The sequence below is a fragment of the Urocampus carinirostris genome, chromosome 3, assembly GCF_059441175.1.
Source record: "Urocampus carinirostris isolate Australia breed hairy pipefish chromosome 3, RoL_Ucar_1.0, whole genome shotgun sequence".
Taxonomy (NCBI): domain Eukaryota; kingdom Metazoa; phylum Chordata; class Actinopteri; order Syngnathiformes; family Syngnathidae; genus Urocampus; species Urocampus carinirostris.
Window position 1 is genome coordinate 67651329 of NC_142351.1, and position 16645 is coordinate 67667973.

The 16645-nt window shown below is 38.4% G+C and overlaps 1 protein-coding gene across 2 annotated transcripts in view; it reads left to right on the forward strand.

Moving 5' to 3' along the window:
- LOC148370531 (activin receptor type-2A-like) overlaps positions 1-16645 on the forward strand; it is a 122911-nt gene that overhangs the window by 87882 nt on the left and 18384 nt on the right. For both annotated transcript variants that reach the window (XM_088333051.1, XM_088333052.1), the window contains 5 exons: positions 2947-3090; positions 4200-4343; positions 11720-11865; positions 14826-14940; positions 15001-15139. In XM_088333051.1, the coding sequence (XP_088189177.1) occupies positions 2947-3090; positions 4200-4343; positions 11720-11865; positions 14826-14940; positions 15001-15139 (688 nt within the window). The remainder of the gene's footprint in view (positions 1-2946; positions 3091-4199; positions 4344-11719; positions 11866-14825; positions 14941-15000; positions 15140-16645) is intronic.

The window sequence follows — 16645 nt, forward strand, 5'->3', positions numbered from 1 at the left end:
AGCCTCACCCCTAACTTCCTCGCACCAACACGATATGACATGAATTTTGCCCAGCTTTGCGCGTAAGCCCCTCTATCGGAGTTGAAACTGGAAAATTACTGGTGTAAAAGAAATATATATATATATATCTTTTTTTAGTTTCCTCACGTTATCGTGCAAAAGCTTGGAACGTTTCGAGGGCTAAAAAATTGCATGTCCGTGTCCTGTGAGCTGTTCAAAATGTGACCTATGCATGCCTTGTTGTAAACAGCCACCACCTCTTCATACTCTTAATGTTTTTCCCTTCATGTCTGAAAACACCGCTAGGTTCGTACGTGTGCTTAAAATTCTTGAAAATGATCGAATTCTAAGGTTGTTTCAAAGGTCAGGAAAATGTTGGAATTTTGCGTGAAGTGCTTGAAAATTCTCAAAATTGTTGCCATTGCCAAGTTTCTTGGCAGTCTGACTCTACATAGAACATGCAATAAATGAAGAAAGGTTTAGAAAAAGTGTGTGAAATGACCCCTACACGCCTGCTACTTGTCGCACCCTAGGAAAACCAGCTTTTATGGCTTGGCTCACTGAGAAGAGCTGGCTTTTTCAGCTCCTTAACGGCGCCTCGGATTTTTTTTGTTTTGTAATGATGTATTGTTAATAAGAATAAAACATTATGCACCCATTTTTTGTGATTAATAATTTGGTATGTTTTCGTATGTCTCTTTTCTCACACATGAATTATGAACTAAAATATTCAGAGATCTACTAAAAAATGTCTTCCATATTAAACTCAATATCACCCAACACCTACGGAGCTCTTTCCGTGTATGTAAACAAGTGTGATGTATTGAAGCTGAGCGTGCATTGTTAAAGCAGAATGGCAGAATTCATAGCAGTTTATACCAGCCCATTGACAAAAAAAGATCCGAGATCACAGTTGGAACAGCTAAATAGTACAAAGCATGTGCTAGCAGAAAGCTACTTTATTTTAGTCGTCAAAATCAACAACGAAAAAAAACGTTCTTTTCCTTTGAGGTTACTGGAAAAAATGAAAAGTTGGACTTTTAAGTGCTTGAAAAAGGGCTTCAATTTGGCAATGAAAAAGGTGTACTGACCTTGATTATGACAAAGGCAATTTACTTTTGTCTTCAAAAGACAGTTGATTAGAAAAAACATGTGATGCAAGTTTAGCTAGGAATTCTTTGAATAAGTACTGAATGAAAATACATTTAAAATAAAAAATATTGTTTATTAGGGTTGCAACTTACAAGGGTTTAAAATCTATCTACCTTGGTCATATCCCTCAAGAGGGGTGACTGACAGCAAGACAAACACATATAATAACAAAGAAAGTGAAAGGGAAAACATAGCAAAAAACACACACAAAAAAAAATTTGGACCATGGCCAACCAAATGCCCAAACACCTAAACAAGTTAGGCACCTCGGCACCTAAGTTGGTCATGCCTTCGTCCCTCCAGATGAAACAGGACACGAGAAAGCGGCCATGTCACTCGGGTCAGGGTGACACAACACACTCTTCTGTTCAACAGCAGGGCCCGACAGCTTTCACTGGTTTACCCCTGCTGCATCATACAGGTGCCCTGCCCATCCTTTAGAACGCGCCTAAACATCCCACTATCCTTTTACAACACCTCTCCACTCATTCCTACCACCAACAATAGCTCTAGCTTTCACTAGATTTAGACCTCTTTCCTGCAGTGCATTCATAACACCATCCATCCACGTCAATCGCGGCCTTCTTCTTGGTCTCCATCCATTGACTTCTGCTCTGTAGATCCTCTTCAACATTCGCTCATCATCCATCCTCTCCATGTGTCCAAACCAACAGAGTACTCTCTTATCAACACGCTTGCTCAGTTCCACGACTACTCCAGTTCTGTCTCTCAATTTCATTTCTCATTCTATCCAATCTTGTCACTCCTAACATACTCCTCAAACACTTAATCTCAAAAACATTTAATTTCCTTCTTAAATCTGCGTTCACAGGCTCCAAGTATCTGCACCATACAACACAGTCGGCACAATCATACTCTCATACAGTCCCCTCTTAACATCCATACTCATACTCTTGTTGCTCATCACTCTCCACAGAGCACCCAAAACCTTGCCTCCTTGATTCACTCTGTGCAATACCTCGCACTCCATTCCACCGACTGCAGCCATATCACAACCCAAGTACCTAAAGCTTTCAACTTCCAGCACATGTCCATGCAACCTTATTTCTAACGTCATGCCCACTTCATCACGTGAACACTTCATCACCTTACTCTTCCCAATATTTACACATAACTTACACCTATCACACAATCTTCCAAACTCTTTTACCAATGTTATCAATGTTTCCTCAGAATCAGCCACAAGCGCCGTGTCATCTGCAAACAACAACTGACTTACCACACCGTTCCACTCTTATTCATAATCTCTACACGTCTGCCAAATACTCTTGCATTCGCCTCTCTCACCACACCATCCATGTACACATTAAACAGGCATGGTGACATCACACACCCCTGTCTCACACCAGTCAACACAGGAAACCACTCACTTGTCTCACTCAATACTCTTTCACATGCTCTGCTGTTCACATAAAAACTCTTCAATGTTTCCAACAACTTTCCACCCACTCCATACGTTACCATCACTTGCCACAACGCCTATCAACTCTGTCATACACCTTTTCCAAGTCCAGGGTTTCAAATAATGTATTGATATTTAAATGTTTCACATGATGTCATTCATGTAGGCATTTGCACTCTTACAGGCCGAAATCTTTATTATTATTATTATTTTTGTTCTCGACTTCCAACTACATCGTAACTGTCACTTAACATCGCCTCCTGTGGGCACAAGTCTTTTTGCATAGTGAGTTGTTGGCAATGTGGACAAAAGCAACAGCATGCCAAGTTTTCTTTTCTTTTTCGGTTTTCTTACTTTGCCTTCTCCTCCAGGATCCAGGACCATCACCGCCGTCTCCCATCCTGGGACCAAAACCGCTACAGCTGATTGAACTGAAAGCCAGGGGGCGCTTTGGCTGCGTGTGGAAGGCCCAGCTTCTCAACGAATACATGGCTGTGAAGATCTTTCCTATTCAGGTGTTCATCAAAATGTATTTGTTTAGTGTGGGGGTCTCCAAACTTTTTTACTTTGAGAGCTACTTTACTTACAAATGAGTGCAGAGGGCACCCAGTTTTATATGCATTAAAAAAAAAAAAATATATATATATATATATCAGAGCCATATCCCCCTAGTGGGAGGTGGCTAGAGTCAAGAACACATTCCTGACTCTTTCTGGGAGATTGATACAGAGAAGGGGATTCCCAGCCCCCTCGCTCAACCCAACTAATGTGTTGGGAGTCATTAGGTGACCAAACCCCCCCAATTCCAACCCCTAATGCCATGCAGGGAGGCAATGAGTACCAATGTTGTAAGTCTTAGGTATGACTCGGCCGAGGCTTGAACCAGTAACCTCCCAGTCTATGTTAAGAAAATTCATTATTGAAAGTAAGGTTAACTCGTATGTTGTGTTCAGAATTAGCACCACCAACCACATCATTAGCAGGTAAAATTAGGGAGCTTTTAGGAGGAACAACCAATCTTTTGAAAAAGGTCTTATTTTTTAGAGTTTCTTTTAGATTTTTAAATATAACCCAATTCAGGGAAGTCAATTTTATTGTATTGTCCGTACTTCCACAGCCACGTGTGTATTATTTTGCATCTTCTAGTATAGCAAAACTACGGTATCATATAATTGTGCATTTTTTTTAAATACTGTCAGGCTGAAAAGTTATTATTTTTTTTTATTTTTTTTTTACATAACATGAGGCTCACCTAGAGGAGCTGACATGATTGTTCTCTATCCTGCTACGGGAACCCCAAGAACCTTGTGAAAGGCTACAAAAACAATTGGAAGAAAAGTAATGCTGTTGGGTCACTTTGAGTCTTTGTACTTTGTATTCTTTTTTGTGCTTTTTAGCATTTGTTTTTGGTTGCACTACCCGATACAGCAACATCTAATGGTCAAATAATGCACACTGGACCCTTAATTAAAAGGAAAAAAACACTTGGGGTTTAAAAGTGATATAATGTTGGAGGTTGGGTCAAATTCACCTTAGTAATTGATTAGTCCAGGCTTATATTGGGTTACTTTTGACCCAACTGTTTTACATAGGAGAAATCATTGTTTGCGCTTCCATCTCATAGGACAAGCTTTCTTGGCAGAACGAGTACGAGATTTACAGCGTGAGTGGTATGAAACACGAAAATATTCTCCACTTCATCGGCGTGGAGAAGAGGAACCACAACCTGGACTTGGAGCTGTGGCTCATTACTACTTATCATGAAAAGGTCAGAAAACAAATACATGTGACTTTTTCTGGATGTGTGGATGGTCAGTATAAGCAGGGTTCGTACAGGTGCTTGAAATCCTTAAAAATCCTTGAATTTAAGTCAGGAAAATGCTTTAATTTTGGGTGAAGTGCTTGATATTGTCGCATTTGCCAGGTTTATTGTGAGTCTGTCCCTATAGACCATGCGATAAATGAACAATGATCACAATGAAAATGCAACATGCCTGCTTTGGTGGCTTGTCATTATGGCGTTGTCATGTGGAGTATCACCGCCCCCAACCGGTCGCACCCAAGAAGACAGCTCTATTTAGAAAACCAGCTCTTTCAGCTCAGCTTAATGAAAAGAGGCGACTCTTTCAGCTCCCAAACAGTTAACCAGGTTGTTGTTGTTTTTTTAATTCATATTTATCAATAATAATAATAAAACATTGTGCACTAAATTATTTAGTAATTAGTAATTTCATAGTTATCCCTGAAAAACACATGAAATTTAAGTTAAAATATTCACAGATCTACCAAAAAAGTGCAATAAATAATAAAATGCAAGTGAAAATATATTAACTTTTTAGTACTATATTTGATAAAATGCTAAATTAAATATTTACAGTTCTATTTTAACCGAATTAGACACAGAAGTTTGTGAAAAACATGCAAAAAATATAAATTAAGTAAAACAAAAGGTTTAGCAGTCTTTAAGATTGAAAAATTGAATGTACTGGCTCATTTATCTCCTTTCAATACCTACAGTTCTTCATTTTTTGTCTTGATTAATACCCAACATTTATATAACCCTGTGTCAAGTGTGACGTAGCCAAGCTGCGTGTGTATAGTAGAAGCATAATGTCAGAATTCATGACAATGTATGTGCTAGCAGCAAAATAGCATCTTAATTTACTAATCAAAGTAAAAATATAACAAAGTTCTTTTGATTGGCACTGCATTTTCTCCTTTGAAGGTACTGGAAAAAATGAAATATTTGCCTTGAAAGCGCCTGAAAAGTGCTTGCATTTGACCAAAAGATTGGTGCATGAACCCTGTATATGGCAGATGGATATCGAACCGATAAGGGCCAAACAAGACATCACAGTCATGGGCCTGATGGAATTAAAAGAAGACCTTATGCTATGCCTTAATATTTAACGTGAAATATTCAAAGCATTTATGCTCCGTGTTAGAATATATTTGTATTTTCCATAGACGTAGTAGCATAGCTTTGCCGTGTCTCCTCAACATCTTCACAATATGTATGAAGCACTGGAGAGCTCAGCCACAATCAGTCGCATGGCTCAGGCTGTTGTGAATGGATGGCATCTCTCTCTCGCTCTCTCTTTCTCTTGTTCTCTCTCGTTCACTTTTTAATTGGACAACATCATAGCAATATCACTTTACTACCATTTAATGTTTAAACAATATTTATATATATATATTTTTTTGCCGGCAAGAGAAGCATATTAGTGTGCATATTTAAAAATTCAGCGGTAGCAAAACTGAGTTCGGTTTATTGAAGTATTGATTACATCGTAAAACACACGGATACAAACTTGTCAGGGTACGTTTTTCAGCTCCACTTGCAAACCTTTGATTCATTATTCTTCAATTCTCTCAAGGTTTCCATTTTCTTCTGTGTGGCATAGAAATCAACACTATTGCGAACGAAAACACTGAGAGCGTTCCATGGAGGGAAAGTGAGGTTTTGGATTTAATTAATATGAGGGAGGACTAATTTGTTCTGCCTCCGGTAGCACAATAACTTTCAAATTGCTAGATACGCTACGGCGTTAGCATCCATTAGCATTTCTGCTAACAATGTGTGACGTCACGCGTTCTCAAGAGGGATATGATGGCAAGCAAATAGATGCTTAAAAGTCACAGTAGACACATAAAAGTCCCATTTACCTGGAAATCTGAACGATCTCACAAAAACATCAGAATTCACCCAATAATCATAATTAAGCATTGAGGTCTGCTATGTGAACGGCAGCTTCATCGCCGCTTAACATGAGATAGACAATAGACACAATAGACAGCGCTGCACAGTTTAAAGAAAAACTTTTATGTGTGCCTTATGCTTGTGAACATATGGTAAAAGAAAAGATGGGATTTTTTAAAAAAATCAATAAAAAAAAAAAAACAACAACAGATGCTTCCTGCAGCCCCGCTCTCACTGTGCCGCCTTGATTGCCAGTAGGCAAGAAGTGGGGTGTAGGGGGCAGCCAAGATACGCACTGATTGATCAGCACCTCTTGACTTGAGATTTCCGATGCCTATTGGCCAATTCAAATCATAGCGTCTTTCATACTGTCTTTCGACTGTATGCATCATGCTGCCAAAAGGATCTACAGTGGGACCTCGGTTATCGCGGTTAATGGGGACCAAAACCACCCGCGAAAAGTGAAAATCCGAGATTTTTTTTTATTTTTAATTATTATTATTTTTTTAGACCTGGTTAATGGGGACCAAAACCACCCACGAAAAGTGAAAATCTGCGAAGTAGCGGCGCCCCTTCAAAAATGCTTACATTTTTATTTTTATTTTTTTTATTTTGTGTCATTATTATTAATTTTTAGACCTGCGAAGCTCTGAACCTGCGAACGTGGAACCACGAAGTAGCGACCCCCCTTCAAAAATGCTTAAAAAGATGTTTTTTTATTTTTTTTAACTTATTTTAATTTTATTATTATTATTTTTTAGACCTGCAAAGCTCTGAACCCGCGAACGTGGAACCACGAAGTAGCGACGCCCCTTCAAAAATGCTTTAAAAATAAATAAATAAATTAATTAATTAAATTATTTTATTTTATTATTTTTTTTTTTTTAGGCCCGCAAAGCTCTGAACCCGCGAACGTCAAAGTGCGAAGTAGCGAGGTCCCACTGTATTTGCCAAAAACTTCCCTCTCTCTTCTTCTTTTTCCCTCACTTTCTTTTTTCTTTCTTTCTCTTCTTTACTCTCTTTCTTTTTATCTTCTTACTTACTCTCTCTTTCTCTCACTTTTTCTCTCTCTCTCTCTCTCTTGCTCTGTCTTTATTTCTTTCTCGTTCTCTTTATTTCTTTCTTGCTCCCTTTCATGCTTTCTCTCGCTCTATCTTTCTCTCTCTGTCCCTCTCTCTCTCTGTGTTGGCAGGGCTATGATCAAGGCGCCCCAAAAAACATCAACTTTAAAATCCGTACTAAGTTTCATTTTGTTCTCTCTCTGTGTTTCTGTCTCTCTCTCTGTGTCTCTGTATAAAATTGGTTATCATTATATTTTCCTTTTTTTCCTACCTCTCAAAGAGCTGTACCCTGCTTCAAAAGATATAATCATTGCCATTTTCTTTATTTTAATACACTACAGGAAAAAACTTCAAGCATGTTTCCCCCCCTGGAGTGCCCCAGTAATGGTCACGTTTTACAAAACAAAGGCAGCCATTCACACCCAAAGGCAGGATGTTAGTTGAAATCTCTGGGGTCAGTTGTTCCCTCTCTGGGGTTTCTCCACAAAAAGATAATTTGATCCCTCTCTGGTAGTGCTCGGGTTAAAATTAATACTTTGTAGTGCATTAATCTTTCGACTAGGACAGGGGTGTCCATATATATATAAAAATATATATATATATATATATATATATATATATATATATATTAGAGCCATATCCCCTAGTGGGAGGTGGCTAGAGTCATATCACTCTTTGTCTTTAAATAACTCAGTCCGTAAAAGGTTTGAAGTGCGACCGTTGTGACCTCGTAACTCGCTTTTGTTGCATTTTATATGACACGCGTGTCTCATGAAAAAGCGCCACTGTGCCTTAAAAACTGCTTCCAGTTGCTTCACCTTTTCACAGCATTCGTTTCCCGTTAGCTTTTGTAGTACATGTTTGGTCTGGTAGTGTCGCTATTACATTAATTGAAAACAGCCACAGTCTCTTGCCAAATTAGGCAGAAGCAGTTGTTTCGAACTCCAATGAAAAAGTACTCCAATTTCCTCTTGTCCTGGAAGCCTTCACAGCGAACTCTCCTTTGTTTAGTTACAGTCGCCATGTCGGAAATGGGGTGGGCTAAAATTCTCACAGAAAGCTAAGGGCAAAGTGGCAAACAGCTACTCCCATCATCTGGTGAAAGGAAAATATTTTTTTCGTACAAATTTTTTTTATACTGCTGTCAACATTACTGGCGGGCCACATATTATTAATCCTATGACAGAGGCCGAGGCCCAGTAAAAATATGGTCACGGGCGGTGACTGGCCCCCAGGTCGGACCTCGGACATGGCTGTACTAGAAATTGCTAGCAAAACATTTGCGTTAAAGGACTTTTTTGGGCAAGGTTGCACTCGTAGAAAGACATCAGAGTTAGGTGGCACGTAAATTACCTCCCTTAACACTGTTTCCTCAGCTGGAGTCTAAGGCTGCGTCCCATTCTTCGCACTTTCACTCGCTATGTGCCCTAGTCACTCGGTTTGCGCGTTCACGTGAAAATGGGGTGTGTCCCGATACTCTCAAGACCGAGGCAGAAGTGCCCTCAAACCATGTCGTAACCACTTCAAGACCGAGGGGGCTCTCGACCTCACTTGGCAGCGAAGTGACTACCCAGAAGGCTTTGCGAATTCTCAATATCAACAAACATGCCCGAAAAGGAACCGCACAAATGTAAGTAGTTTTCCACAACCACGCATGTTTTTGCAACAAAATGTATTGAGATATCTTAGTTAGACGTAAATGCAATAGAAAATCGTATTTTCGCGTTAAAACACGAACATTGCAAAATCGCTACTTTACGAAGTGCACTAATCTACCAAGGGAGCTGGCAAAAAAAAAAATCTTCACGCTACAAACTGTAAAGTAGGATAACTGTGCAGAAAATCACGGTTCAGCCCATCCCTGTTTTTATCTTGAACGAGTCGTGCTTTTACATCTACTGTACATGGCCAGTCGCTAAAGGAGCATAGTCAGAATACCGTTCTGGACATAAGCGCTTGTTTACTGCACACAATTTCGGGTGTCGTGTTTTATTTACAATATGATTCTTTCATGTGAGATCAGAATGCATTAGTTTTCATCATGCATTATGAGTAATGTCTCCGAATTTCACGTGGAAATACAGTTGAAACAAACTACTATCACATAGTCCACTGCCTTCTCTGTAAACACATATTAAGTAAACTAATTACCTTCTCAAAATGTTGTCCAAATGTGGAGACAATTCTAAAGCATATGTGATGCTGGCCAATAGAAGGCTCATACAGCCATAAGAATAACATGTCAATTTTGTGTATCTATTCACTATCAAATAATTATCCAGAACACATCCTATAATTTCCTGTCTCACATCAACTTGTTGAGCATCCTATACACAGTTGTTTTTGTACAATACATCAGCATTAAGTAATTCTTGTTTTTTCCACCCAACCTAAAGGCCACTGTAGAACGTCCCGTCGAAGAGCTATTTACCATCACAGCTACCACGCCATCCACACCACCGGGCACGTCGTTGGCACCTTCTAATCCGGCGCCAAACCCCAAATCACCCAAAAAAAAAGGAAGCACGATACACTCCTTGACTTTTTGAAAGTGGAGTCTGCCGGAGTGAGGAAAAGGCTCGAAGAAACTGTGGCTAAAACTGAGCGGTTCCTGTCCTTTGGGAAGCTCGTGGACAAATTTCCAGAACAGTGACATCTCTGCAATGTTTCCCTTTGTTTTATAAAAGGCAAATATTTTTTTTTTATTAAGAACTCAATGAAGTTCCAGTTTGTGTTTTCCAGCTTCATGGAAGTATTGGTATATTTTTGTTAAAATTTGTGACACATTATTTATTTACTATTATGTATTTTGGCCCAATGTGAGTTTGTTTTTCTGAAAGTAAACTATTATTTAAGCTGGAGTGATTTGTAGTTGTTTTCTGTCCAACAGTCACATAGTTCACACACAGTATCTCACATCATTATGAAATAAACCACCAAGGTGTTACTCAAAATGAAGATGTTTATTGAATAGTAATGCAGAAAAGCACATAATGCAAATGTGGGTCTGACTTCCAGAGCCTAAAATATGGCTTTTGGGCAATTTATTCTATATTAACTGTGGACAATTCTTTGTACGGTGGACCTGGGAACCCTGAAGACCCGTGACACCACACGGTAGGACAGAGCGTGGGCCAGCCAGTACACGTAGATCAGGACCTCCAGCCACGGCCCTGTTCCCTCTTTAGCAGCTCCTGCAGGGACCACATAACCTTCTTGCTCAAACTTAAGTCCTGAATGAGTTCTGACTCCACATCCAACCATAAGCACAGGATGGGAACATTCCTGTCCAACCTGTCCACGCTTATGGGACAGCCACTCTGGAACACAATAGATAACAAACAATTTAGACATAAATGTGGGCATAGAAAAGAAAAAGACCGCTTTAACTGTGATGTAAGCATCATGAAAAAATGTTGAAATGACCTTTTTTATATCCAATGACAACTCTTTTGAATTAAATTCCTTATGAACTAAGGTTTTTGGGTCGTACAGGGAAGTTTGGTGACGATATTATGTCAGCTTAAGGGTCAGGTAGATTGTTCTTGTGTTTGTTTACTTTTCGTCATGTCACACATTCAAGACCCCTACTATATGTCATAAAATGGCATTAAGATACTAATAAGTAGATTGCCATTTATGTCTACACAAACATAGGGTATTATGTGAACGTGCATTGTATGTTAACTCTTACTGTATTTGACCGAACGGGTCATTTTTTTTAATGAGTGTATGTACCTTGTAAAGATGAATCAGCACTACATAGCGCCGAAGCTGTCTTCAGTATAGCACATTTCTCCTCCGTTGATTGGAGACACGGAAAAGATGATGAGCTTTCAGGCAATCGGTAATAACACAGCTGTAGCGGGCATTTTTAACGTTGCACGAACTCTCCAACTGACACACTACAGGTTGAGACTCGAGTTGTTTACATGTGACGTAGGCCTTTACGTCACTAAGGTCTACAGCCAATTAATATTACCGCCATCTCCTGGACAGGGGTGGAACCTTGCAAGTCTTGTCCAAACCATCTCCACTTTGCACTCAACTCGCGGAGGGCACTCCTCTATCGAGGGACCTCACTGGAGGGTTCTCAGGGCCGAGTGAGAGAAATGGGATTGGGCCTAAGACTTGGGCCTTTAGAGTAAGTCGGCCTTGAAAATGCTGAAATGTTGATCAGCTTCCATTTGCGATAATAGTTAATCGTCCCCAAGATGTATTGAGACATATTTGTCTAGAAGTTAGATTTATTCTCACTTAATTGCTGCAAGAATAATGATTCAAGTTGGTCTTACATGATAAATGTTCATATTATAATGACTTTTTTTTTTCACACAACCGAATCAGGAAAAAAAAACTAAGCGATAGCTCTTTTCCTGACAGGGTTCGCTGACGGACTATCTAAAGGCGAACGTGGTCTCCTGGAACGATCTCTGCCACATCACGCAGACTGCAGCCCGAGGACTTTCCTACCTCCACGAAGACATCCCGGGACACAAGGATGGACACAAGCCCTCCATCGCTCACAGGTCCTACCCCTGAATCTCACGATCTGTGTTTCTTTTTTTGTAGCGGTTGAACAAAAACAAAAGTGACTCAATGATTCTTTACATTTATATTTTAAAGGGAATCACTTAATTAGAGGTGGGCAATATGGTGATTATATTGTTAAGAATTTTTACATGATCATTACAAAATTAAACAGAAAGCTATTTTATTAATTTCTTTTTTATTAATTTAAAATTTTCAGGCGCATTTTCTCAGTATTTTTTATCTTGGTCTGAAAATGGCTAAAGTAAGAAAAGGACTGTTTAAATACAGTCAAAATGCCAACCCAAACCCCAAAATTATGAAAAAAGAAGAGTTTGTTCAAGCGTGTATAGGAATTTCACATACTTGCACATGCAAAAATAGCATCTTGACAGAGGCTGCAATAATGATCAGCCAGAAGATAGCATCAGCAAGTAGAATCTTTTAGTACCAACACCACCTTTAAAAAGTTGAAAGTTAAATATTTTCTTTATTAAGGACAATTTAACAATACACAACTGAGTTCAAAGAGCCCTTATGTTTTATGTTTAATTGCCTATCTCCTTTTATTTAACTTTTATCAGCGCTGTTCAGGGTGGAATACATTAGGTATGAAGAATGGGAGCTGGGAGGAGTCCTGAAGAGAGATGTCATGCTTGTCCCTGCATGTTTTCATTTGTATTTGTCAGTGCAGAACAAAATGGTGAAATTAAGAAAAGGCTTGCTTCTAGTAAAGCCAACCCAAAAAGATGGAAAAAGAAAAAGTTTATTCGAGCCTGTCTGTATTTGCACGCATATCATGTGTTATTATCTGCCTCAATCTCCTAGCTTAAGTCATAATTGCAGCTTCAAGTCTTCAAATAAAGCACTCCACCTTTAAAAATTGTTATGGGTTAAAAAAAGGCAAACAATATAACAGATTGAGTTTTTTTGTTTTCAGGTACACTTTTGTCTTCAATTTTATTATTAACGATTCCTTAGGGTAGAAGAAAGAGGCAAAAATACAGGATTAATTGAAATTTTACGTTTTCAGGTGCACCTTGTAGTGATTTCATAATTTAAGAATTAGTTTGGGTTAAGAAAAGGCAAAAAGTAAGGGAAGAATCAAATTTTATGTTTTTAAGTGCACCTTGTTATTTGTAAAATACGTCAAAAAAAATTGGGTGGTAAAATACAGGCAAACATGGTAAGAATTAAAATGTTACGTTTGCAAGTGCTGTGTTCCATAGTTTCCCTTTTTTGCCGGATAAACGGATCGTGAACACTAAACCATACCTCATGGCTTTTCACTGCTGTTTATTCAGGCAATGGCATCGACCAATTATAAGGTCATCATATAACTAAAACAAAGTTTAAAAAAGTTTTGTTAGCTTGCTTAATATAGAGATACATTTTGTGTGAAGCTAAAACATGCTAATACAGAGTCACAAACGTTGGTAAAATGTGTACAAAATCTTACTATGAACAAACATCTCCAAAAGTCATCACAATCTATTTCATACTTACGGAAAATAACTGTACAACCCAACAACAAATGAGAATTTTTCTCCGAGCTTTGCACCCTGCTTTTGGAGTGCTTCCCAGTCTCTGTGTTTCTGCTGCTTTCACTTCAGTTTTCACGATAATTAACTTGTTGAACCATGGAGGGCTCTTAAGAACACTATATATTTTTTATCATAGGGCAGAACAAGTGTACATTGTAGTCAATTCTTACTTACAGGTAAGCATTATTTTTGATAAAAGGGCAAAAGATATGATAAGTAATGAAAATTTCATTTTTTTGGTGCACTATGCAGTTTGGAAAATATACGATTGTTCCTCATTAAATCATAGGCAAAAACAATACTGTACGGATTGGACATTTTACGTTTTCAGGTGCACCTTGTAGTTTGGAAAACAAGGTAATTTCAAAATGAAATCGGTTGATTTGATGGATATGTCCACATATCTCTCACTCCCACTGCTGTTTGATAAAAATATAGATTTGTATTTTCGTCCCCCACTGACAATGGGTGCTTGAAATCCTTGAAAATATTTGAATTCTAATGTTATTATCAAGGTCAGGAAACTGCGTGAACTTTGGGTGAAGTTCTTGAAAATGTTTGACATTGATGTCATTGCCATGTTTCCTGGCAGTTTGATTGATAGACCAAAATTGACACTGATGGTGTCACTGGCCCTAACTGGTTGTATCCCAGAGGACAGGTGCATAAGACTAGTAATGGGGATTCCGGCTCTTTTTTTATACTCTGAATTGATTTGAAGTCAAACAACAACACGGAATCCATAAATATGCAAAACAATAATTTCTTGGTTGACTATATTAACTCTAAGGGCTATAAATAAATGATAAAATACAAAAAAAATATTTATAAATCTTTTTTTGAACCAATTTGAACACAGATCCTCTGAAAAACAAAGAAATATAAATTATACATGTAAAACACAAATCAGCAGTCTCTAAGATTGAAAGATTGAATTGATTGATCCATCATTATCATTAAATGACTCCACATTTGGCTCATTTTTCCGCTTTTTAGACATACTGTACTTTTTATTTTTTTTCCCTATGTATTAAACTCCATTATTTCCCAACACCTACAGAGCCCATTTTTTGTTTGTAAATAAGTGTGACATGGCCAAGCTGCGCATGCATTGTTGAGGCAAAATGGCAGAATTCACGTCAGTTTTTAGCAGACTATTGACACAAAATTTATCGTAGATCATAAATAGGAACAGCTAAAATTGGCACAAAGTATGTGCTAGTGGCAAGTTAGCAACTTTGTTTTCGTCAAAGTAAACAAAAAAAAACGTTCTTTTGATCGGCTCTGGATTTCTTCCTTAGAAGGGACTTGAAAATTTGAAAAATTGGCCTGTAGAGTGCGTAAAAAGTCCTTGAATTTGGCCATGAAAAAGATGTACAAACCATGCACTGAGCATTTCTGTTGTTGTGTTGCAGGGACATCAAAAGCAAGAACGTGCTCCTGAAGAACAACCTCACAGCTTGCATCGCCGACTTTGGTCTTGCGCTTAAATTCGAAGCCGGAAAATCTGCAGGAGACACACACGGCCAGGTAGGATCTGAGATGGCCCCGGTGTCATTTGCAACCTCCTCAATGTTATTTTTGTGAAAGGTGGGAACACGGCGTTACATGGCTCCGGAAGTCCTTGAGGGAGCCATCAACTTCCAGCGCGACTCCTTCCTTCGCATAGACATGTACGCCTTCGGCCTGGTTTTGTGGGAACTGGCCTCACGGTGCACTGCCGCTGACGGTGAGTCATTGGTTTTTTCCGGTGCTTTCTGGCTCATAAGACGGCATATACTATGTTTAAATCAAGGTTCGTACGGGTGCTTGAAATCCTTAAAAAAGCTTAAATTTTAATGATGTTATTTCAAAGTCAGGAAAATTACTTTGGGTGATGTGCTTAAAAATGCTTGAAATTGTTGCCATTGCCATGTTTCTTGGCAGTCTGACTCTAAGGACCAAGCAATAAATCAATACCAATTTTTTTTAAAGTGCGTGAAAATGATGCCGACACGCCAGCTCTGGTAGCTTGTCATTATTGCATTGTCACTTAGAAAACCTGCTCTTTTGGCTCCCTAACGACTCCTAAGATTTTTTTGGGGAATTAAAGATATATTATCAAGAAAAATAAAACATTATGCAGCAAATTATTGAGTAATTAGTAATTTTATATGTTTAGCAGGGATCCTTGCAGACCACATATAATCTAAAATAGAATATTCACAGATCTACCAAAAATAATCGTAAAATACAAAACAAATTTACACACTCACAGACTGAAAGTCGAACAAAAACACAAAACCCCTGCAATGCGAAACAATAAAATAAATAGGTATTAATAAATAACAAAATGAAAAAAAAATAACTATTTACATTTCTATTTTAACCAATTTAGACACTAACCCTATGAAAAACATGCAAAATTATAGCTTGAAATAAGTAAAACAATAAGCAAAAGGTCAGCAGTCTCTAATATTGAATGCACCCTGCTTCGGAGCATTAAAAAAAAAGTCATAACTTGGATCATCAACAATATGGCTTAATTCACCTCCATCTAGAACAGGGTTTTCAAACTCTATTTCAGGGGTGGCGAACAAGTGGCTCGAGAGCCGCATGCGGCTCGTGGTCAATAAGAATGCTGCTCTTTTGCTCTTTGCCACATCATTTTTATATATGTATATATATATATATATATATATATATATATATATACAGTGCATCCGGAAAGTATTCACAGCGCTACACTTTTTCCACATTTTGTTATGTTACAGCCTCATTCCAAATTGTATTACCGTATTTTCCGCACTATAGGGCGCACCGGCTTATAGGGCGCACCCCCAAAAAATAGTTTTTGGTCCTATATCTTCCATAGATAAGGCGCACCGGATTATAAGGCGCTACAATGGGAATGTCGACAAAACAGTCAGATAATTCAGTCAAACTGATTACCACCTTAACATTCCCAAAGCTTGCAAAGAAGCAAATACGTGTCGTAGACACGTGCGGATGCGGTGTCCGTACGATGTCATTTAAATGCGTCATTTCAAATATCATTCGGAAAGTTAAAGTCTTGGAATTCAAGAAATGCCAACCATTCCTTACTTTCTATTTTCTTTTTCGCTTGCAACATTACTGTGCATATGACATTAAACACTTGGAATTGAGTTTGATTCACTCAACTCGTCACAGCAACATCAAGATCGTTCTAAAACAAGATACCGGGAAAATATAAAGCCGCATAGCTCACCTAAGT